At 35.0% G+C, this 23,181-nt stretch overlaps 1 protein-coding gene across 3 annotated transcripts in view; it reads left to right on the top strand.

Annotated features, from left to right (window-relative positions):
• LOC148948872 (aquaporin-7-like) overlaps nucleotides 1–23,181 on the top strand; it is a 209,774-nt gene that overhangs the window by 33,373 nt on the left and 153,220 nt on the right. Inside the window, exon 1 of one of the 3 annotated variants that reach the window (XM_089094775.1) lies at nucleotides 14,793–14,908. The exons of 1 other annotated variant lie outside the window; for it this stretch is intronic. In XM_089094775.1, coding sequence (XP_088950901.1) covers nucleotides 14,853–14,908 — 56 coding nt within the window. In that variant the 5' untranslated portion in view covers nucleotides 14,793–14,852. Of the gene's footprint in view, nucleotides 1–14,792; nucleotides 14,909–23,181 lie in introns of those variants that run through there. One more of the 3 variants, XM_089094777.1, reaches the window with a different exon arrangement.

Here is a 23,181-nt window from a genome sequence, read left to right as displayed (position 1 = left end):
TTTTTTAATTTAGAGTATTAGTTTAAAGTATTAGTTTAGAGTAGTAGTTGAGTTTCAGTTTAGAGTTTTAGTTTAGAGTTTTAGTTTAGAGTTTTAGCTTAGAGCTTAAATTTAGAATTTTAGTTTATATTTTTAGTTTAGAGTTTTAGTTTAGGGTTTTAGATTAGTTTTATATTACAGTTTTAGCTTATTTTTTTAATTTAGAATTTTAGTTTAGAGTTTTAGCTTAATTTTAGTTTAGGGTTTTAGTTAAGAGTTTTAATTTAGTTCTTGTTTAGAATTTTAGTTTAGAGTTTTAGATTAGATTTCTAGTTTAGTCTTAGTTTAGAGTTTTAGTTAGAGTTTTAGTTTAGACTTTTATTTTAGAGTGTGAATTTAGAGTTTTAGTTTGGAGTTTTAGTTTAGAGTTTTAGTTTAAAATTTTACTTTAGAGTTTTAGTAGAATTAAAATTTTGAGTTTTAGTTTAGAGTTCTAGTTTAGAGTCTTAGCTTATAGTTTTAGTTTAGAGTTTTAGTTTAAGGTTTTAGTTTAGAGTTATAGTTTAGAGTTTTTGTTTAAAGTTTCAGTTTAGAGTTTTAGTAGAGTTTCAGTTTAGGGTTTTAGTTTAGAGTTTTAGTTTAGAGTTTTAGTTTAGAGCTTTAGTTTAGAGTTATAGTTTACAGTTTTAGCTTACAGTTTTAGTTTGGAGTTTTATTTTTGAGTTTTAGTTTAGAGTTTTAGTTTATATTTTTAGTTCAGAGTTTTAGTTTAGAGTTTTAGTTTAGTTTTAGTTTAGAATTTTTGCTTATAGTTTTAATTTAAAATTTTAGTTCTGAGTTTTATTTTAGATTTTTAGTTTAGGGTTTTAGTTTAGAGTTTTAGTTTAGAGTTTCACTTTAAAGTTTTAGTTTTTAGAGTTTCAGTTTAGACTTTTAGTTTAGTTTTAGTTTAGTTTCAGTTTAAATTTCTAGTTTAGAGTTTTCATTTGTTTTTAGTTTTGAGTTTTAGTTTAGTTTTAGTTTAGAGTTTTAGTTTAGTTTTAGTTTAGAGTTTTAGTTTCGAGATTTATTTTGGATTTTTAGCTTAGGGTTTTAGGTAAGTTTTATTTTTGAGTTTTAGTTTAGAGTTCTAATTTAGAATTTTAGTTTAGAGTTTTAGTTTAGTTTTAGTTTAGAGTTTTTGTTTAGAGTTTTAATTTAGTTTTAGTTTGGAGTTGTAGTTTAGAGTTTTAGTTTAGTCGTAGTTTATAGTTTTAGTTTGGATTTATAGTTTAGTTTTAGTTCAGAGTTTTAGTTTATATTTTTAGTTTGGAGTTTTAAATTTGAAATTTGAAAAGACGTGGTTAAAATTATTGGGATAAATTTGAGGTTTTCTGGCATAAGCAGCAACACTTTAAGCGTCCTGGAGTACTGGTTCTGCCTGCCTGCCAGTGGGTAAAGGCAGGCACACTTAGCAGCCCCCACCCCTGGGGTGTAAGAGGGGACTCGTCAGGTGAGACCTATACCAATTTTAGCTTGTAATTTGCCTACAGTAATCAATACTTGGGTTTACGCCACTGCTACTGTTGATGCTTGATGTTTTTTGCTGGTAGCTTTATATTCTTCAAATTTCACAATCCCCTGCTTTGCTATTTGAAATTTGTTACTAGATTATGGAGAATATCCTGCCTCATACCCAAACTGTCTTGTACCACTGCTTATTCTGTTCCTGTTTTGTTTGTTACTTCAGATAAGAAATGAACAGTCAACTCAAGTCACCTCGTGAGTTATGGTCTGACAGCTCAATCTAATTCTCTGGATAAAAATCTGTTTCAGAGCAACTACTCATGCTCACTAACAACATATATAGCATGGAAATCAAACATACAATGTTAGCAGATTCACTGCAACCTGAAAGCCTACAATCTTTAGTGAAAGGGTTACTTGATGAACTTATATTGGCTCAGATATCTTCCCAGGTAGATGAGTCAGTGGTTAAAAGGAAAGAGGAACAGATTCATGCAACATAATGTCACTATCTCTTCAGATAAGCTGGATGCAATCAAGCAGGAAGTGTATGCTGGCCTCAACCTAGATCTTAGTAATCTAGTGGATAAAACCCTTGAAAGCTATAACAGACGCATATTTTCTGTTGAATCTTCTTTGGCTACTTTAGAGTCATCCATGAAGGACCGTAAAAACTCTTTCCAGCCTATCCAGTCCAACCTGGCAAGATTAAATGACCGTTTTGAACAGCAGGCGTTGAGCAACCAAATTATTGTCTTTGGGGTGAAAGAAGATGCCTCCATTGAAAACACTGAAAGTCGATTCTTGTCTCTATGTGCTGGGAAATTTCCTGATATACCAATTATTCAGTCTGATGTTGTATCAACCAAAAGAATTGGCAAACAATCTGCAGAACCCAGACCAATAATTGTAGAATTTTGCAACTTACGAGTTCATCAACTACTTCTCAGACAAAAGAAGGACTTCAAAGGATTTGGGATACTATTTTCTGAGACACTTACAAAACCACGCTTACAACTTCTTTCATATACCAAATCAAAGCTTGGCTTACGTAATGTTTGGTCCAGTAAAGGTGATATCCTGTATAAAACCAAATCTGGAAGAATGATCAAGTTCAATGATCAGAATGAAATTGATTTGTGTACTGCAAATGCTGAAAATTAAAGTGATGGATTTAGATTCATTTTGTTATAATATATTGAATTGTTTCTGTAGGAATTTGCTTGATGTTCTTAAAATGTTCCTCTATTATTCTTTACTGTCTTCACATAATTTTGACTGGTACCATATTACACTTTGGACCAACAGTTTGGATGATATGTCCCTTCCCACTAATATTTCTTTATGTTTGTTTTTGATTGTGTCACCTTCATGTTGCCTGATTTACATTATATTCTTGTCGTGTCAATATACATGTAACCCCCATAATGTGAACTGGTCACACATTATAGTTTGTGCCAATACTTATAATAATATGTTCCTTCCCACTGATTTGTTTATGATCCTTTCACCATCATGTAGCTTGGCTTCTATAATGTTTATGTGATGTCAGCTAGTCCCCGAAGCCGCGCCACGCCGAAATGACGGCGGCAAATGTGTGATTCAGTATGGGCGGTGGCGCGCCGCCGATTTTAGACCGGCGGCGCGCCACGGCGCGCCGATTTTTCTAATTCAAAATAATAATAAAAATTCCACTTCACCAAGCACGTTCAACCTCGATTTTACTAAGGATTTTTAAATGGTTGGCTAAAAACATACAAGAACAATATGACAAAACAAGAATTTTTTGGGCCGCGTGGAAAGTGTTTATGTTGACCGTCAATCAGACCAAGTAGAATTCTCATTTTTAGCCACTAGACCCAGGGAAAGCTATGTTGTGTTTATGTTTAACATCGCATTGTTCCTATAAAATCCCGTGTTTAGTCATTTCCTTCTTGTTAATGATTTGGGCTAATGTGTGTATAACTTTTAAAGTTTGAAGTTCAAACATCTCCTATTCATCAAATACATACGAAAAGGAAGTGAAAAAAAAAACAACAAAAAACAAATAACAACATCGAAAAAACACTGTATACAAATCAGATACCATTAGCCCAAATCAGATTTGGGCTAATGTGTGTATAACTTTCAAAGTTTGAAGTTGAAACATCTCCTATTCATCAAATACATACAAAAAGTAAGTGAAAAAAAAACAACAAAAAAAAAATAACAACATCGAAAAAACACTGTATACAAATCAGATACCATGGCTTAACAACACCAACAATTTTAAATAAGCGGTTACATCACTTCAGTTACAACTGATGTAACAAAAGTCAGTTTGTTCACTCTGCCTGGAGCCATTGACCTTTTGGCCGTCACTATCAGTCCCGTCGTGCTAAAAAGCCGTTTAACTGGGGCACATGTGGCCGGTACAGCCAGAACTAGACGAGTGTAAGCTGCCACTCGCGAGATCTGATACTAGTACTGGACCTTGGGGTCCCACAGAATGCTGCAAATGGGCTTCTTCTTTGTATCTGCTGAAATAAGTTGTTTTATAAGGGAGAACAAACCTGCACCTTCACCATAGGGCTCCTACGCACTACACTACAGGAGGAACTAAACTGCACCTTTACCCTCTTTTCTTATCAACACGGAATAACCCTCCGAAATTCTTTTCTGAAAGAAGTGGTCAATATATAACGTTTCAAGTCAAAGTTTAAGGCTACTTCAACTTCAGTGTGCTCTGCTAACTGTGCAAAAAAATGTAATTCATTTCTATAGATATATTTCTATACTAGCTCTAGATAATCTACTAAGCGGGAAACTACCGTAAATCAGCATCGATAAATAAATTAAACCCAAAACGAACAAAAATAACAATATATAACTGAGTAAAACTCAAAACGAGCATAAATTAACATAAGTAGGGATCAAAACCCCCTATACCTTCCCAAGGCCAGAACAAAATTTGGACTTTACTGAAAAAATATAAATGTTTTCAATTTTATAACTTTAATAAATCAAACAGTACTAATATTTTGATTAGTACGTATCAGTATATTTATATTAAACTGACAATGCGCATTCATTTGTATTTTTGTCAGTGAAGTACAAATTATGTTCTGGCCTTGGGAAAGCATAGGGGTTTTGAACCCAACTTATGTTAATTTCTGCTCGTTTTGAGTTTGACTCGGTTATTTATTGTAATTTCTGTTCGTTTTGGGTTTCATTTATTTATCGATGCTGATTTGTGGTAGTTTCACGCTTGGTAGATTATTTGACTTTAATTTTGCTCATTTTTGGTTTAATGGAGTTCTTTACTTTTCTTTGAAAAAACTTATTTTTCGGAAACAGTTTTTTTTAATTAGTTTCTGTTCGTTTTATATTGACATAGTCTTTTCAGGGAAAAAGAAAATCATACTTAAAATCTTTTCGTTTTTTTAAGAATTTATAGTTTGGCCTGCTATTTGTATGCTGGAAAAAAATTGTCAGCAAAATTTAACAACATAGACCCGTATAAAAATCTGGACACAAATAATAGTGTTTAATTTAGTTTCATACTTCCTCTAGTTGACCTGAAATGGAAAACTTCATAACGTTCGCAAAAAATTTTTTTTACTTTCTTTGATAGCTTGGATACACTTACGCTATTTTGATTTGGTCAAATTTTAAGAGCAGAAGAAGCCCTGAAAGTTTGAACATAATACCCTCAGTCGTTCTTGGAATACTGCTGAGATGCCTTATTGGGAATTAGCATTAACACAGTGCATTTTTATTTAATCTTAAGACAACATTTACTTCTTAAACATAAAGGCAAATGGGAAGGTGGACGTAGGAGGGGGATTGGTTTCCCTCCAATCACTTTCGACTATTAAAAAGGGCATCAGCCCTTTCTTTTTTCAATCGAATGAGCCCTTTTCGAAGTTCCTACGACAACTCCTTCGATACGAAGTGCCCTGGTCTAAACAACAACAACAACAAAAAAAATAATACATTATACCCACATCGATCTCTACTATAAAAATGTCAAGACTTCCAATCACTTTCGATTATTAAAAAGGGCACTAGGCTTTTCGATTTTCAAACTAATGATCCCTTTTTGAGTTTCTATGGCAAAGCTTTCTATAAACACCGTATATGCCCCCAGGGTATAAATTACAACCCTTACCGTAAGGGCTGTGAGGGTGGTTGTCATTGTCTCAGACCTAAATTCCAGAAATTTCAACTGCGTTAAACAAAACGGCTATCTCCAAATTTTGATTTGATTTGTTTCGGGAAATGGTGGGTTTGGGCGGGGTGTTAGTTGCCTTCCAGTCATTTCCGACTATCAAAAAGGGCACAAGTCACTCCAATCTCTAATTGAATGAGCCCTTTTCGAATTTTCTACGACAACTTCTTCGATATGAAATGCCCTGGTCTAAAGGAAAAAATAATAAATAATAGATTGTGCTAACATCGTTCTTATATACCTCCAGGGCATAACTACAAAACTCTTGCCCTAAGGGTTCTGGGGGAGTAACCTCCTCAAAAAACAAATTTTCTCTCTGGAAATTAGTTACTCTGAACAAAATGGCTATCTTAAAATTTTGATTGGATGTGTTTGGGGAAAGGGTGGGCGTGGAAGGGGTGTTAGCTGCCTTCCAATCCTTTTCGACTATTAAAAGGGGCACTAGTTATTCCAATTTCCAATCGAATGAGCCCTTTTTGAAGTTTCTACGACAACTCCTTCGATACGAATTGCCCCGGTATGGAAAAAAAACAAAAAAATAAATAATACATTGTGCCAACATTGTTCTTTACTTAGACATCTCGATTGCGCTGCCTATGACAACATCCTGAATTGCCTAATGCTCTTTTACCTTCCTCTTTTCATCCGAAAAATTAAAAAGAAAAATTAACAAAATTTTAAAGTGGAAGATAAAATTTTCGTTTCAAGAAAAATTTTTTCTTCTCCTTCCTACGATCCGATATACATGGCGAGCCCAAGATGATAGTATTTATTTTTAAGAAATAGATTAGCCGGGATGACGGTTGAAGCCCGGAGGTTGATATCGTTAACCAAAAAAGAGAAAAAAAACAGGGGCGCCTTAGTGACGCCGCCACCGAGAGAATCAGCGGCGGCGTCCGCGCGCTGATGTAAGCTCGGTGGTGCGCCGCCGTTTTTCGGCGCGGCTTCGGGGTCTAATGTCAGCACACTTGCAGCTCACATAATTTTCACTGGTCCCATATTACATTTTGGGGCATTATTATGAATAATATATGCTATTTCACTGTTATTTATTTATTTATTTTTTTATGTTTGTTTGTGATCCTATCACCTTTAAGCAGGCTGATTTCTTTCATATTTTTGTCATTTCAGTATAATTGCAGCTCATGTAATCTTGACTGGTTCCACATTACACTTAGTGCCAATATTCTGATGAATATGTGCCATGCCCCAATTATTTTCTTATTTATGTTTGTGATCCTTTCGCCTTTATGCGGCCTGAATTCCATCATATTTTTCTCATGTCAGAACATATGCAACTCACATAATTTTGACTGGTCCCATATTATACTTTGGGCCAATACTTTGAATAATATATGCCATCTCATTGATATTTCTTTATCTTTGTTTGTGATCCTATCACCCTTGTGTACCCTGAATTCTATCATATTTTTATCATGTCCGTGTTTATGCAGCTCACATAATTTTTTGCTACCTATATTATACTTTGGGCTAATTTTTGGAATAATATGTGTCATTCAATTGATATTTATTTATATTTGTCTGCGATCCTATCAACTTCAGGTAGGCTAATTACTATCATATTTTTTTTTCGTGTCAGCACACTTACAGCTTACATAATTTTTACTGGTTCCACATTATAAAATGAGCCAATACTTTGAATAAAATTAGCCATCCCACGGATATCTCTTTATGCTTGTTTGTGATCGTCTCACCTACATGTAGCCTCATTTTTATTATTTTTTTTTCAGTCCAGCACACCTGCAGCTCATGTAATAGCAACTGGTGTCACATTATACTATGGTCTAATACTTTGGATAATTTTTGCCATCCCACTGATATTTCTATGCGCGCATTTATGTGTGATAATTATGGGTGATTTCTCTTTTCTTCTGAATTCTTCTATTCAGAATTCAGTTATATTTGATCAACCAAGTAGGGCTGGAAAACAAGAGACTCAACACTTGACCCTCTCCTTGAATCTATGGTTAGTTCTAGCTGCAATTATCCCACTACCATTGATTATTGGGATAAAATTATACCCTCACTGTCTTTAAATCGCAGCTTCAATGTATTTTGTTTGAATGTACGCAGGATAGAAAATCAGTATAATTGCCTGCAATTGCGTTTTTTGTCTGAGAAATCTTGCTCTTTTGATGTAACAGGTTTAATAGAAGCGTTGTGATCTGATGGTAAGATTTTCACAGACTATGATATTCATGGTTATTTTGCTGTCCATGTCCCCAGAATAGTAACAAAGTGCTCAGGGGGTATTTCTTTATTTATAAAGTCTGATATTGAGTTTAAAAGAAGGTCTGACCTTGAATCCTTGTTTACATCAGTAGCGTCAAATAGTAGGACAGTTTATTCTCTTGTTATTGATCTGAAAAGCCAGTTTGCATGTGATACTGTTTGTTTGTTTTATAAGCCCCCTCCTTTTCCAACACATCTGTTCTGCGATTTGCTTGATCAGCTTTCTTGTGTGGGGTCTTTCTCTAAAAAATGTTTTTGTGTTTTGGGAGAATTTAATTGTAATATGTTAAATATTGGATCAAGTGATGAATGTGACTATTTCTTTGATGTGCCTTCTTCTTCTGGTCTACTTCCTTCAATTTTGTTTCCTTCTCGCGTTGACCCTACTAGAAATTCTGCCACTTTAATAGATAATATTTTCATTTCTCATTCTTCTAATTTGAAGTTTACTTCTGGTCTTGTTTTCACTGATCTTTCTGATCACTTCCCTATTTATGTATCAATTTTTATGCCTCAAACTGAGATTGCTGTGGATGAGCGGGGTGAGTCTTCTTTTAGAACTTCCACAGATAAATAAATTTCTAATTTAATACATAGTCTTCAGAGTAATGATTGGTCTAGTGTTCTTGAAGCTAATGAAGTTGATTGTGCAACGAATTTATTTTTGCGTCGTATGAGAGCTCTGTTGGATAAGCATTTTCCTCTTAGAAAGAGGCCGAGGAATTCGTACTCCCAAAAGTCCATGGATGTCTAGAGGTATGATCACTGCTACGCATATGAAGGCGTCTTTGTTCAGGGCTGCATGTAAATGTAAGACACAGGATGATCTTTTGAAGTATAAACTTTATAAAAATGCGCTTACTTCTTCAGTGCATGCAGCCAAAAAGCTCTAGTTTTCACGTCGAATTGACGAGAGTAAGGGGAATTTGCGAAAGGTTTGGACTGTAGTTAATGAAGCTCTTTCCCGCAAGAAACTCAAACAGTCCCCCCTTGTCGTTACAGGAAAACTAATGGATCTTTTGTGGATGAAAATTCTTCAGCAAGCGCCTTCAATTCGTATTTCACCACACTTCCTTCAGTTCCTATTCCACCCCATAGCAGAGTAAGTAGTTTTCCCTTAGCAGAAAAGTCATTTTTCCTTTTCCCATGCAGTGATACCGAAATTTCTAACATTATTTCTCAGCTTTCAAGTAGCCGTTCAGTTGATGGTTTTGGTTTGAGCTGTAATGTTGTTAAAGAAAATCGGTCTGTTTGCTTCTAACCCCATCTCACACATAACTAACCTATCTCTGTCTTCTGGTGTTTTCCCTCATTTATTTAAAGTTGCTAATGTTTTACCTTTGTTTAATAAAGGTGATTCATCTCTAATTTCAAACTATAGACCTATTTCTCTCCTTCCTGTAATCTCTAAAGTTGTTGAAAAAGTCGTGTATACTAGACTCTTTTCATTTGTATTTAGTACTAATACGACTGCTGGAAATTTTCTCATAGCTAACCACCAGTATAGTTTTCGTCCCAGTTTTTCTACTGTGGATACACTTTCAAATGCAACGGAGTTTGTGCGTGTTAATCTTGACAAGGGCTTGTGTGTTTTGGGTCTATTTCTTGACTTTTCAAAGGCATTTGATATGGTCGTTCACTCTGTTCTTTTGTCTAAATTATCTTTATTTGAAGTGCACGGGGTCCCGCTTGAATAGTTTAGTTCTTACTTCTCAGGGAAATCTCAGTATGGTTCAGTTAATGGTACTTCTTCTTCTACCTTGCCTGTTTCGAAGGGCGTCCCACAGGGCTCTGTGCTTGGACCACTTTTGTTTTTAATTTATATTAATGATATTGTTGATGGTCTTCATCCCCATGTGCACCCTATTCTTTTTGCTGACGACAGTAACTTTTTCATTGCTGCAGTAGACCTGCCATCTGCCACTTCCCTAGCTCAAGGTCTTCTTGATAAAGTGAAAGAATGGTGCTGGTCAAATGGTATGACTCTCAATAGCCAAAAAGTGCCATTGTACACTTTAGGACCTCTTACCCTATGAGAGACGTAAGGGAGTCAACCAGCCTGACGTATGGGAATGATATTATACCACAATCTACTAAAGTGAAATTTCTGGGTGCGTATCTTGACTGTTTTCTTTATTTCAAACCTCATATAACTCACACCCGTTCCCTTGTCCTCTGCCAATCTTCAATATTGTACAGGCTTAACTCATTTCTTACACCAGATGTTATGCTTTCTCTTTATTATGCTTTTATTTTTCCTTACATCTCTTATTGCTGTTCTGTCTGAGGTAGTACTAATAAATCTCTTCTTTGCTCACTTCAAAGACCCCAAAATAGGGCAGTGAAGGCTACTTTTCTTCTACCTCGTTTTTACCCTTCCTCTGATCTTTATAATGATACGGGAATAGCTCCGCTTGATCGTATTGTGGGTAAAAGTTACCTTTATTTAGCGTATTCTGCTTTTCTAAGTACACTTCCACTGTCTCTGTAGCAGTTTTTCTTTCTGTCAGGCTCAAGTAGGTACTCTTCTTTTTTACGTAGCTCTCATCGCAGATTCATTTTTCCTAGACGGTCATCAACAGTAGGTCCGAGGTCTCCTGTTTATCAATCAATTCTACTATGGAGCTCCTTCCCTCCTGATGTCCCTCTATGTTTTTCTGCAAAAGCAGTTTCTCACGGGGTCTTTTCAGCATAGTAAATTTTTCCTCCATTTTTCTTTTTTTTTGAATTCCATCCAAACTTATATGTCTCTCTTTTCATTTAATATATTTTTATATTTTTCTGATTTTTTTTTGTATATGAATGTTTTTTTATGTGCTTTATAATAGTGTCTTATTTTGTTTTGTTGGCCCTTTACAAGCTGATTTTCTTGAGCGTGTAAAAACCTTATGTTTGTATTTGTTTTCTTTTTTAATATTAATAAATTGATTGGTTGATTGAAACTAAAACTCAAAAGTGAAACTCTAAACTATTACTCTAAACTATAATTCTACACTAATACTAAGTTAAAACTCAAAACTACTACTCTATACTAATAATCTAAACTGAAACTCTAAACTAGAACTCGAAACTAAAAATCTGACTAAAACTTTAAAATAAAACTTTAAACTAAAACTCTAAGCTAAAACTACAAGATGAAACTCAGAACTAAAATTCCAAACAAAAACTCTAAACTAAAACTAAACTAAAACTCTAAACTAAAATTCTAAACTAAAATTCTAAACTAAAACTATAAGCTTAAACTCTAAACTAAAACTAAACTAAAACTCTAACGAAAATTGTAAACTAATATTCTAAACTAGTACTCAACACTAAAAATCTAAACTAGAACTCTAAAACTCTAAAATAAAACTCTAAACTAAAACTCTCAACTAAAACTCTAAACTAAAAGTCTAAACTGAAACACCAAACTAAAACTCCAAACTGAAACTCTAAACTAAAACTCTAAAATAGAACTCTAAATTAAAACTAAACTAAAAACTATAATAAATCTCTAAACTGAAACTCTAAACTAAAACTCTAAGCTAAAACAAAACTAAAAATCTAAACTAAAACTCTAAACCAAAAATCTAAACTAAAACTCTAAACTAAAAACCTAAACTAAAACTCTAAACTAAACTAAAACTAAACTAAAACTCTCAACTAAATCTCTAAACTAAAACTCTAAAGTAAAAGTCTAAACTGAAACACCAAACTGAAACTCTAAACTAAAACTCTAAATTAAAACTCTAAATTAAAACTCTAAACTAAAACTAAACTAAAACTCTAAACTGAAACTCTAAACTTAAACTCTACACTAAAACAAAACTAAAACCCTAAACTAAAACTCTGAACCAAAACTCTAAACTAAATCTCTAAACTACTACTATAAACTAAAACTCTGAACTAAACTAAAAATAATTTTAAAATCTCAACTAAAACTCTAAACTAAAACTCTTAACAAAAGCACTAAACTGAAAATCTAAACTAAAACTCTAAACTAAAGCTCTAAACTAGAACTCTAAATTAAAATTAAACTAAAACTTTAAACTAAAACAAAACTAAAACTCCAAACTAAAACTCTAAACTGAAACTCTAAACTAAAACTCTAAGCTAAAATTGTAAACTAAAACTCTAAACTAAAACTAAACAAAAAATATAAATTCTAAACTAAAACACAACTGAAAAAAAGAAAAAAGGATTAAGATTCGCCTCAAGAGCTAAGCTCGCAACCCGAAGGTAGTTTTTACGGGCTTTTTAGTTTTGTATTTCTGTTTACCGTCCCCTTAAGCTCCAATTTCAAAAACATTTCACTGATTGAAATCAATAGTTTAAGACTGGATATTAAGGAGGAGTGTTTTTTAAAACCAAAGATGACATATGATATACAAACATATATAAAATATTTTCAATATAAATTCAATGGGTGCGATCGGACGTATTACGATTTTTGGAGATCGAAACATGTTTCATTAACCTTCAAAATAATATATCTGTCAAGCATACATCTCAAACCACCGTGGTATGCGTATTCACCGGATGATGCCAAAAAGGAGGTCGGAAACAGATCACTGATAATACTTACCATATATCCAATTGAGAAATCGATTGCAAAAATAACTTGCTACGATGTAGGGACACTTAACACCAGTTATTATTTCCGGCACACATGCCGGAAATAATTCATTGACGGCCTTAGAATGTATTTCTAAGAATACAATTTCATTAATGACTTGTTGGCTCTTCGAGTAACGTGTTCTTTCTTTTACCATAGGAGATCATGGGTCTTGCGTTATATTCATACCTCAGACATTAATTTCAGAAAATCAATGAAAAACTGCTTAGAAGCTGAAAACTGTATCGTTGGAAAAGAAAACATGTCACCATCTATAACTAAAGATTACAATAAAATAATATATGACTCTGACTGTGTAGTCAGCAGCATTAGAGGAATCGCCGTTAAACCTTCTCCTTGACTTTAATCCACTAAGGATGTGGTAATGACTATTACATTAAAAAAAATGATACCTGGCTGGTTGTAGTCATAATCAATAATCAATTCAATACCATTAGAATACGAAAAGATCTCTACCAATTGTATATGAGAATCCATATCAAAACTACGTTCGTTAGATATCTTGTCACTTTAAATTCACTTCAAATATTGAACAAATACTTGACAAACAGGAATTCTTCTATCAATGATCATGTGATAGGCACTCTGTGCCTGGCCGCTTGTATCCAAATGCAAATATCAGCGAAAAATAAATCAAAACATTTGCTTGAGATAACGCAATAGGCCCGCCCTGAAATCTTTGCATTGCTACAGAAAAATTTTCATGGACCATCCACTTACCATCCATGAAGTTGAGATAAGACCTTGCTTGTATGGTTAGATATGTGTCTGCTCGAACAGACTGAAGAGTTTTCGTTGAGAATAAATGTTTCTTAAAAAGTTTTCAATCTCGTAGAGGGACTAACAACTCAAATATGACTGCGCTTGTATTGTATAGGGCTGTCAAAGAAATGATGGTATATAGGCTCGCTTAAAGTAATACCCTATGTGCCCATTTAAACTCCATACAGGTATACTACTGTCATTAACTTCTATCACACACAACGTCAGTGGTTTGTAGCAAATGAGCTTGTTTTCAGTGCTTTGAAACCTTACTGTTCTTACTAATAGTATTTCACTGTCGTAGCTGTGTTGTACCTTATTTGAAAAACGATCAGAAATGAAATTAAAAACACTTTTTTCAACTGAAAGTAAGGAGCACCATTAAAGCTAAAAATACACATAAATTATTCCATTTATCGAAGGGGCTGCCCCCTCCTCAATACCCCGCTCTTTCCACAATTTTTTTTACAGCTTTAAAAAGCTTCTAATTTTGATTAAACGGCCCTAAAATGTTTCAGAGAAGGGAATTAAAAGTTCCATAGAATGGATACATGCAGTCAAACCCGCTTTCCTACTTTGTCCAGATCCATCGTTATAAAAAATTTGCGACTAGTGTAATTCTTAAATATCTGTTAAAATTATTCTAAACCAATGGAAATGGCAACAGATCTTTATTAGTGGGAATGAGATTACCATTGCAATATGGGCGCATTTCTCAAGAGGAAAATCACCAGAGGGATAAGCGTAAAAGGTTTGTTGAAAACAATTTCAGACCTCTGATAGAATTAGGTTGAAACTGTTTTGAGGTGAGTGCTGGGAGGGGGGCAAGCCGTCTTCATTGTTTTTCATGCACTATATTCTTACTGCCATTAGCCTGAATTTTACTGAAATATTTCTTTCTATGGCAGTAGAGTTTTTGAAACGAGGCTTATTCTCTGAAGGGTGTCACTTCAGACACTTGTTCTCAATTTAGACAAGGGAGTTCGCTTGTGATAGCCCATAGTTATCCGGCTGAAGAGCTCCTCGTTGTATGTTATAGTCTTTTGAAATTTCATTTCCAGTTCATTAAGCAAATATTTCGTATTTCTTAGCGCTATGAAATCTGCTATATAACTGTCGATCCATATTCCACATGAAGATTTAAAGCTCAATTCAGATTTACAGCATCTTTATATGATCTGCTTTATGCTTTAGCTCCTCTATATCATGATATTCTGCGTTCGTTTTAGATTTGATCCCGTCAATAGCTTAAATTCTACTCACATCAGATTAGATACTTCCTTTTTAGGTAGAAGCCCTGAGAAATTCATATAATTTGAAGAACGTAGTCAGAATTACGTTCTATCTATCGTAGAGCTAGACAAAAACGTCGCTTCATTTATACCAAATTGAAGGTTAACAACTCTGTCTGCGCCAATCTGATTTATATTCTCTAGTCGTTTGTTCTTTAAATTCTTTTTTAGCCTCATAGCAAAGCTTAAAGGAGTAAGATTTTTTGAACAGTCAAATTTGGTCAAGTGTATACTAATGCCAGACTCAAACAAAAGTGTAAACTTTTCTTCCTGTCAATTTCACCTGATCAGGTAAGCTTTATTACCACTATCATAGGTGTCATTTACTCTCATCCGAATGTATCGTTTTAAACCAGAAACGTCAGCAACAACATCTATAGGATACATATATATATACATATATATATATATATATATATATATATATATATATATATATATATATATATATATATATATATATATATATATATATATATATATATATATATATATATATATATATATATATATATATATTAACAGATGGGAGAAGGATATTATTCAAAGGTAATAAAAATTTGCTCAAATTTTTGCCTTTTATAAGGCAAAAATTTTTTACAGTTTTTCTACAGTTTTTTTTAAACTTTCATCAGAGCTATTTGTTCTAATTAGGGGTCAGTCTTAAAGAATTGGAACAAAATTTGAACTTCAGCGTAAAGAGCGAGGTATTGAATAGGGGGCGAATCGTCTAATATACTTAATTTGAAAAAAACTACGTTTTCTAAAGAGTTAAAGAGGCTGAGTTACAAGGTCGAACCTTAAAACGTACAGGGATTAGGAGGCACAGTTGGGGGGCTGCCGCCCCCAAACCCCCGCTTTCGCAGCCTGTAAATAAAAAAAAATAGTTTTTTACAGTGAAAGTAAGGAGCGACATTAAATCTTAAAACGATCAGAAATTATTCCGTATATGAAAGGGGCTGTGCCCTCCTCAACGCCTCGCTCTTTACGCTAAAGTTTGACTTTCTCACAACTCTTTTTTTTAAACAATAAAAACTTTAGCGTAGAGAGCGAGGCGTTGAGGAGGGCACAGCCCCTTTCATATACGGAATAATTTCTGATCGTTTTAAGATTTAATGTCGCTCCTTACTTTCACTTTAAAAAACTTTTTTTTTTATTTACAGGCTGCGAAAGCGGGGGGTTTGGGGGCGGCAGCCCGCCAACTGTGCCTCCTAATCCCTGTACGTTTTAAGGTTCGACCTTGTAACTCAGCCTCTTTAACTCTTTAGAAAACGTAGTTTTTTTCAAATAATTTCTGCACGTTTTTGTACAGTTTATTACTTATTATTGCTTGACTAACTGTTAGATGAGTGTGTATTATTCTTTTCTTTCTCGACAGGGTGTTTTAAGGGTCGACCTTATAACTCAGCCTCTTTAACTCTTTAGAAAACGTAATTTTTTTCAAATAATTTAAAAAAGAAACTGAGTTTCTTTTTTAAAATTTAAATTCAGTATATAAAAAATTTTATTTAATGGTGAATCGAACCCGGCTTTTCCGCCGGACAGCCAGGAGTTTCAACCGTTGCACTAAAGAGACATAATTGAAATTGTTTTTTAGTAAGGGGGATCTTTTTGACGCAAGCAAAACTTGATATTTGGTTTTTGGAAAACAGGGAAGGAGTAATCAGATTGAGCTGAAATTTCGAGGATAAGCTCCCAGGCCCCAGGAAAGCTTATCCTTCAAATTTCAGTCTAATCGAACAACGTTGAAGGGGGGTTGTGGTGGGAAAAATTAACATGGGCTATTATTGGAAAACGAGGTTTTTCGTAAATATAAATTCGGGGGATACTTTTTTCGGTCTGAAAATATCAAAAGGCTCTAACAGGTCAAATTCTGCTTCAAATGAGTCCTCATTCACCCGGATCCGTTGCCAACTGTGGCCTGTAGACGTGGCTAAGAAAAAAAAAGAAATGAATTTTAAGTGGCTATATTTGGTTTTTTGAAAACAGGGAAGGAGTGATCGGATTGAGCTGAAATTTCGAGGACAAGCTCCCGGGCCCTAGGAAAACTTAACCTGTAAGTTTCAGCCCAATCGGACAACGTCAAAGGGGGGCTGTGTTGGGAGGGTCAAAACGTCCGGCCCAGTTTACCCCATGAAGACAAAGTCGGAGGAGGATGAAATTTTGCAGGTTTCTTAGTTTGAGCTTGGGCTACAAAATGCGATCACCGCTGTCTCTCTGCGGCCTCTAGGACCTGAAATCGCTTAACATTGTGGTGGGTCGCCTCTTTATAGAGGCACAAGTGTGCCTCCTTGATAAAGTCGGAGGTGGGTGAAATTTTGCACGTTTCTTAGTTTGAGCTTGGGCTACAAAATGCGATTACCGCTGTCTCTCTGCGACCACTAGGACCGGAAATCGCTTGCGGGCTCTTATAGGAAAACGAGCCCGCGTTTTCGCGGGCTAGCCCGCTTATAGCGGGTTCTTATAGGAAAACGAGGTTTTTCGTAAATGTAAATTCGGGGGATAATTTTTTCGGTCTGAAAATATCAAAAGGCCCTAACAAGTCGAATTCTGCTTTGAATGAGTCCTCATTCACCCGGATCAGTTGCCAACTGTGGCCTGTAGGCGTGGCTAAGAAAAAAAAATGATGAATTTTAAGTGGCTATATTTGGTTTTTTGAAAACAAAAAACCAGGAAGGAGTGATCGGATTAAGCTGAAATTTCAAGGATAAGTTCCCAGGCCCTAGGAAAGCTTAACCTCTAAATTTCAGCCCTATTAAATACATCCGCAGAGCAGTTGTGGTGGGAGGGTAGAAACTTCCGGACCAGTTTATCCCATGAAGATAAAGTTAGAAGAGGATGAAAGTTTGTACATTTTATATTTTTAGCTTGAGCTACAAAATACACTTGCCATTGTCTCTCTGTAGCATCTGGGAACTGAAATCGCTTAACATTGTGGTGGGTCGCCTCTTTATAGAGGCACAAGTGTGCCTCCTTGATAAAAATTTACGAATATGGAAGTTCTTTACGTACTTTAATTCGTAAGTTATGTCAGATCATAATTTCGAGAAAGCTATTTAGCCAAAAAAGAGTAAAATTGATATGCAAATTTCGTTTTGATTATTCATGTACGGTGAGCCAAAATCAAAGCTGCATTAATTCAAAACGTTCAGGAATTAAATAAAAAAAAAACAATTTATTTAACTAAATAAGGAGCGAAATTAAAACTTAAAACGAACAGAAATTATTCCGTATATGAAAGGGGATGTCACTTCCTCAACGCCTCGCTCTTTACGCTAAAGTTTGACTCTGTCTCACAACTTTTTTTTTAATAAAAAACTTTAGCGTAAAGAGCAAGGTGTTGAGGAGGGGACAGCCCCTTTCATATGCGGAAAAATTTGTGTTCGTTTTAAGTTTTACTCATCAGTGTGCTAAGATCTTACATCTTTTGTCAGAAAACGCTTAAACCTAACATATTTGAACAAAGATCTATAGTCTTTTGTCGTTCTTATTCACAAGTGTGTCTTCATTCTGCTCTGATCTGTAGTCTGAGAACAATGACGAGCAGATAATCAAAGTTCTTTCATTGTTGTTATATGTTACAAAACAGTGACGTTCTTCACACATTTTGTTGACATCAATGAGCTGTAAGATCTTAGAACAAAGATGAGTTAAAAAACGATAATCTTTGCAGAAAGATGTAAGATCTTAGATGTAAGATCTGAGTGCTAAATAACGGGCCTAATGAGAAATGTTTCAAAATTGTATTATTCGTAATTATATATATATATATATATATATATATATATATATATATATATATATATATATATATATATATATATATATATATATATATATATATATATATATATATATATATATATATATATATATATATATATATATATATATATCAGGTTCAGGTTTCAGGTTCATAAATTTTTATTAAAAAAAAAAAAACTAAATTTTAAAAAATGTCTCACTAACTAAATAAGTTGCTTTAAAAAGCGACCGGTTGGATATCATGCATGCCAAATCATCAAACCAATTAAAATGAAAAAAGGGGAAAACAATAATAATAACAGAAAATAATGATAAATATATAATGGCACAAAATATTAAAAAAAAATAAAAATAAAATATCTACAAAAAAAAAAGAAAAAAAAAAGCCTTCTCTCGAACCTTTAACACTACCAAATTCCTGAAAAGAAATTATTTTTAATACGGGTTTTAAGTTGCGGCACACTTTCAGCTTAACAAACGGAATCTGGGACTGAATTCCAAACTGACGGGCCCATGTGTCTGGTCACTTGACTCGCTCTTGTTGTGTTCCGTTGCTCAGATGCAATACTATCCACACTCCTAGTAAAACAATGATGATGAAACGAATTAGGCTTTAAAATATTCATAAAAAAATCCGGTGCAAAACCATTCAGACACTGAAATACAAAAACTCCAATTTGATAATCCCTTATTTCACCAACCTTTAAAATTTTAAACTTTCTAAAAAGTGATTCAGTGCTATCAACACCACGATCATACCTTCCAATCAACCTTATAGCCCTATTCTGCAGAACTTGAACTCTTCTAAAATTGCAACTAAAATTACTCGCCCAAATCAAACAACCATAATTTATATTAGGCGCTATTATGGAAAAATACAATAAAAGCAGAATTTTCAAAGGTAAAAAATTTTGAAAACGGTTCAGAACTCCAAGGCCTTGCGCCAGCTTGCATGCTATGATGTTGCAGTGTTTTCTCCAACTCAAGTTTTGATCCAGGATGAATCCCAGATATCGGATCTCTTCAACCTGTGATAGCGGTAGGCCATTGTAAATAATGACACCAGGGAGAGTGGGAGCAGAACCAGTCCTTGTAAACATCATAAAATTAGTTTTTGATGCATTGACGCTAAGTAGGCTAGCACAAACAAATTCATGTAGGCCATCCAGCGCCTTATTAGCCTTGAACAAGAGCTCTTGCAGCGACTTTGCTGCAATCACTAAAGCCGTGTCGTCAGCAAAAGAAGTAACTGAAGCTCCGGGAATGTAGAATCTCATTGTGTCTTCAAATATCAGGTACAGGAGAGGACCAAGAACTGAGCCCTGTGGAACACCACACTTTATGGGAAACGGCTGAGAAGATTTGTTACTCAAAGTCACTCGTAGCTTCCTTTCACTTAAATACGATTCAAACCAATTTAAAACACTACCCTTTAGGCCTAAATAACACAGCCTTTCTAATAAAATCTAAAAATCAACAGTGTCGAAAGCTTTTCTAAAATCAATAAAAACACCCTTGCACTGCTCGCCATTCTCAAGTGCTGATTTAATATTTTCCAAAAGATGCTGGACTGCCTGTGTCGTCGAATGTCCTTTCCGTAAGCCAAATTGGCCATCGTGGAAAACACCAATTTTCATCAGATACTCGTAAAGCCGGTGAAGAACAATCTTTTCATAAGCTTTTGAATAAATTGGGAGAATTGATATTGGTCTCCAATTAGATATATCAGTTTTGACTCCACCTTTGTGCAACGGTACAACTTTAGCTATTTTAAGCGCACTCGGAAACATCCCCTTTTCCATAGAAATATTGATAAGGTATACGAGGACAGGAAGCAAATAAACCAGAACCGACTTGAGCGTTCTGAGGTTCATTCCATCAACTCCTGCACTGTTTGACTTAATCGTGCTAACAATTCTGCGTACCTCCTCTTCAGTACAAGGCTGGAAATGCATTTCGAAACCTCTTCCTCGCTCATCAGAAAAACTGCTTGATTCGAAAACATGGGAGCTCCTTGCTTCTTCTTGAATCTTGCAGCCAATTTCAGAGAAATATTGTCCAAATGTGTTGCAGATTTCCTCAGTTTCTTCCAAGGTCCTATTATTTAGCACAATTTTTGGCTCCGATGGCTTCATAGGGCCTTTTAGAAGATCATTCACAACTTGCCATGTTGCTTTGGGGTTACCTTTACTTTCTTCAAATACATTTGTAAAATATGCCTTCTTTTTTTTTCTTCTTAGGGCATTTGCCCTATTCCTTAGCTCTTTATACATCACATGGAGCTCATTTTTCTGTGGATGATTCAGATGCTCCTCACACGCCTGATTTCTCATATTAAACAGATTCAGCAGCTCATCATCACACCATGGTTTTCTTGGTTTATTCTTTCTGGGGTTTGTTTCTTTAAGCGGACACCTCCTATCATAAACATTCGACACTATTTGGTTAAACTTTTCAAATGCTTCCGACGGATGATCTTCATTCAGTACTGTTTCCCAGTTAATAACACTAATTTGTGCTTCAAATTTTTTCAGATTAACTGGCTTCAGTTCACGCATTGGTATTTTATTCTTTCTGTTATGTTTCTTCACTTCAGAATTCAAATGCAATACAACCGGAAGATGATCGGAGGCTGGGCTTATAACAACAGAGCAGTACGCTTTACTTAGTATCGCTGAAGACACAAACACATTATCGATAAGCGTTTCCGAATGATCCGTGATTCTCGTTGGAATGCTCACGGTCGGGTATAAATCATTTGACATCATCAGGCTCAAAAAATCCAAATTCGGTCCACGTACATTTAACAAATCAAAATTAAAGTCTCCCATACATATAAACTCTTGACTAGATCTATTTAACTTTGCAGCAAGACATTCAAATCCTTCAGCAAACTCTTCAAATGATGCACTTGGTGGCTTATATACAACAGTAAAAATACAAGCTTGATTTTCAAACTTAATTTATATACTAAAGGTTTCTATCTTACCCTCCTTCCAAATGTCCAAATCCTTTCTAATTTTCCAATTCAAATCCTGTCGGACAATGAAAGCCAGGCCTCCACGTCCCATTGACGTTCGACTTCGAGCAATCAGTTCATAACCTGGAGAATTAAACGACGAAAGAACAGTATCATGACCCAAAAATGTTTCACATAATGCCATTATATGTAAATTATTAGATCGGGAAATAAAATCAAAAATCTCATGGTAAGAAGACGTTAAATGACAATTCCATGTACATGCATGAAATCCAGACCGGCCTAACTCCTCCAAAGTTGATAACTGACGATATTTACTATCAAGAGATGGACGAAAACTAATTTGCGACCCATCATTTCCAATATCCGTCAACAAATAATCATCAACATTAATCGGATTATTTTGCAAATCACTCAATCTTCCACTTAAACTACTACTCATATCAACTTACGCAAAAAACAATCCTATAATTCATCCCTTTTCCGCGCTTATTTGGGGTGATACTTATACTCATAAGAAATCAAAAAATAAACAACAAAATAAAAATATAAATAAAGAGTAATATAGAACATCTTGACGAGATAAACACTACCAAACTACTCATAAACAACAAACTAAACGCAATCTGAAAGCGAGTTAATTCGACGAGCAGCTCGCTCACCCGGAAGCATTGCGAGAACCTGGCCACGATCTGACCATACATTTTTCACGCCAAACTTGTCTCTCGCGGAACTCAGGATATCGCGACGGCGCTTGGTTAGAGACTCAGACAAAAAGATTTTCGAACCAGCCAATTTTGATTTACTCGCAAACACTCTACGGGCCGTCTCACAGGTAGAAAATCTTACGAACACTGGTGCAACTTTATCGTTTGCCGAACCTGGATTATTCAATTTCGACCTGTAAACCATAGCAAAATCACAATCAGAGATACCGGAAAGCCCCAGCTTTTGCGAGGCTATATTCAGAATGGTCGACTTCAAGTCAACACCCGGCTGCTGCTTAATACCATGAAAAACTAGAGTTCCAAGCTGTTTTTCTTGCTCATAATCATCAATTTTCACTTCTAATTTTGCAATACGGTTCTCTAAATTTTCAATCAGTCCTTTGATATTCTTTACTGATACCAACAATTGCTCTAGCTTCGGATTAAACTCAAGCGACACTGACAAGTATATTTTACTCATGATAGTCTCAACAGAAGTTTTCAGAGTTCGGTCGTTTCCGCATTTATCTTGAACTTGCTTAGTAATCGCGCTCATGATTGATTCTTTTGTCTTAGCGATTTCTTCCTCAGTTGCTACTATTTTAACTAGCAAATCCATGGGAGATGGTTCAGAAGAAACTGTTCTCAGCGATGCGAAAGTTTTGGAATCCGTCTTATAAATGTCCGGGTTTTGGTTAACCTCTTTAAACGCACTTCCAACATTTTTATCAGTTTTTGTAGATGCTTCGCGGTAATTGTCCTCAAACGAGATGAGACTATTCTCCGTTAGGTGCGACTCTGTGTGATCTCCATACGCAAAAACTAAGTAGTTGAAGATTCCTTTTTTATCCTTTGAAACTTGGATAATTCTTACGGGCCACAGCGGGAATCTTTTGAAATTTGCTAACGCAAGCTGGAACTGTTGAAATTTTGACATTTCTTCGCTACTTCGATAAAAACCAAAAAAGAGAAAAAAAATCAACTTATCTTTCAGTGGGCAGGCCCACGGCAGCAGTGGCAATCAGCAATTGACGGCTGGCCCGGTGGTCCGCGGAACCTGCTTTGTTATTCACCACCCTACTCTGGCATCCTTAATCAGCTAATCCAAAGTA

Source organism: Artemia sp. Qi Xiang Cuo, chromosome 9 (assembly GCF_049724085.1).
Source record: "Artemia sp. Qi Xiang Cuo chromosome 9, ASM4972408v1, whole genome shotgun sequence".
NCBI classification, from domain to species: Eukaryota; Metazoa; Arthropoda; class Branchiopoda; order Anostraca; family Artemiidae; genus Artemia; species Artemia sp. Qi Xiang Cuo.
The sequence above is the reverse complement of the archived record's forward strand: the minus strand, read 5'-3'. Positions and strand labels throughout refer to the sequence as shown.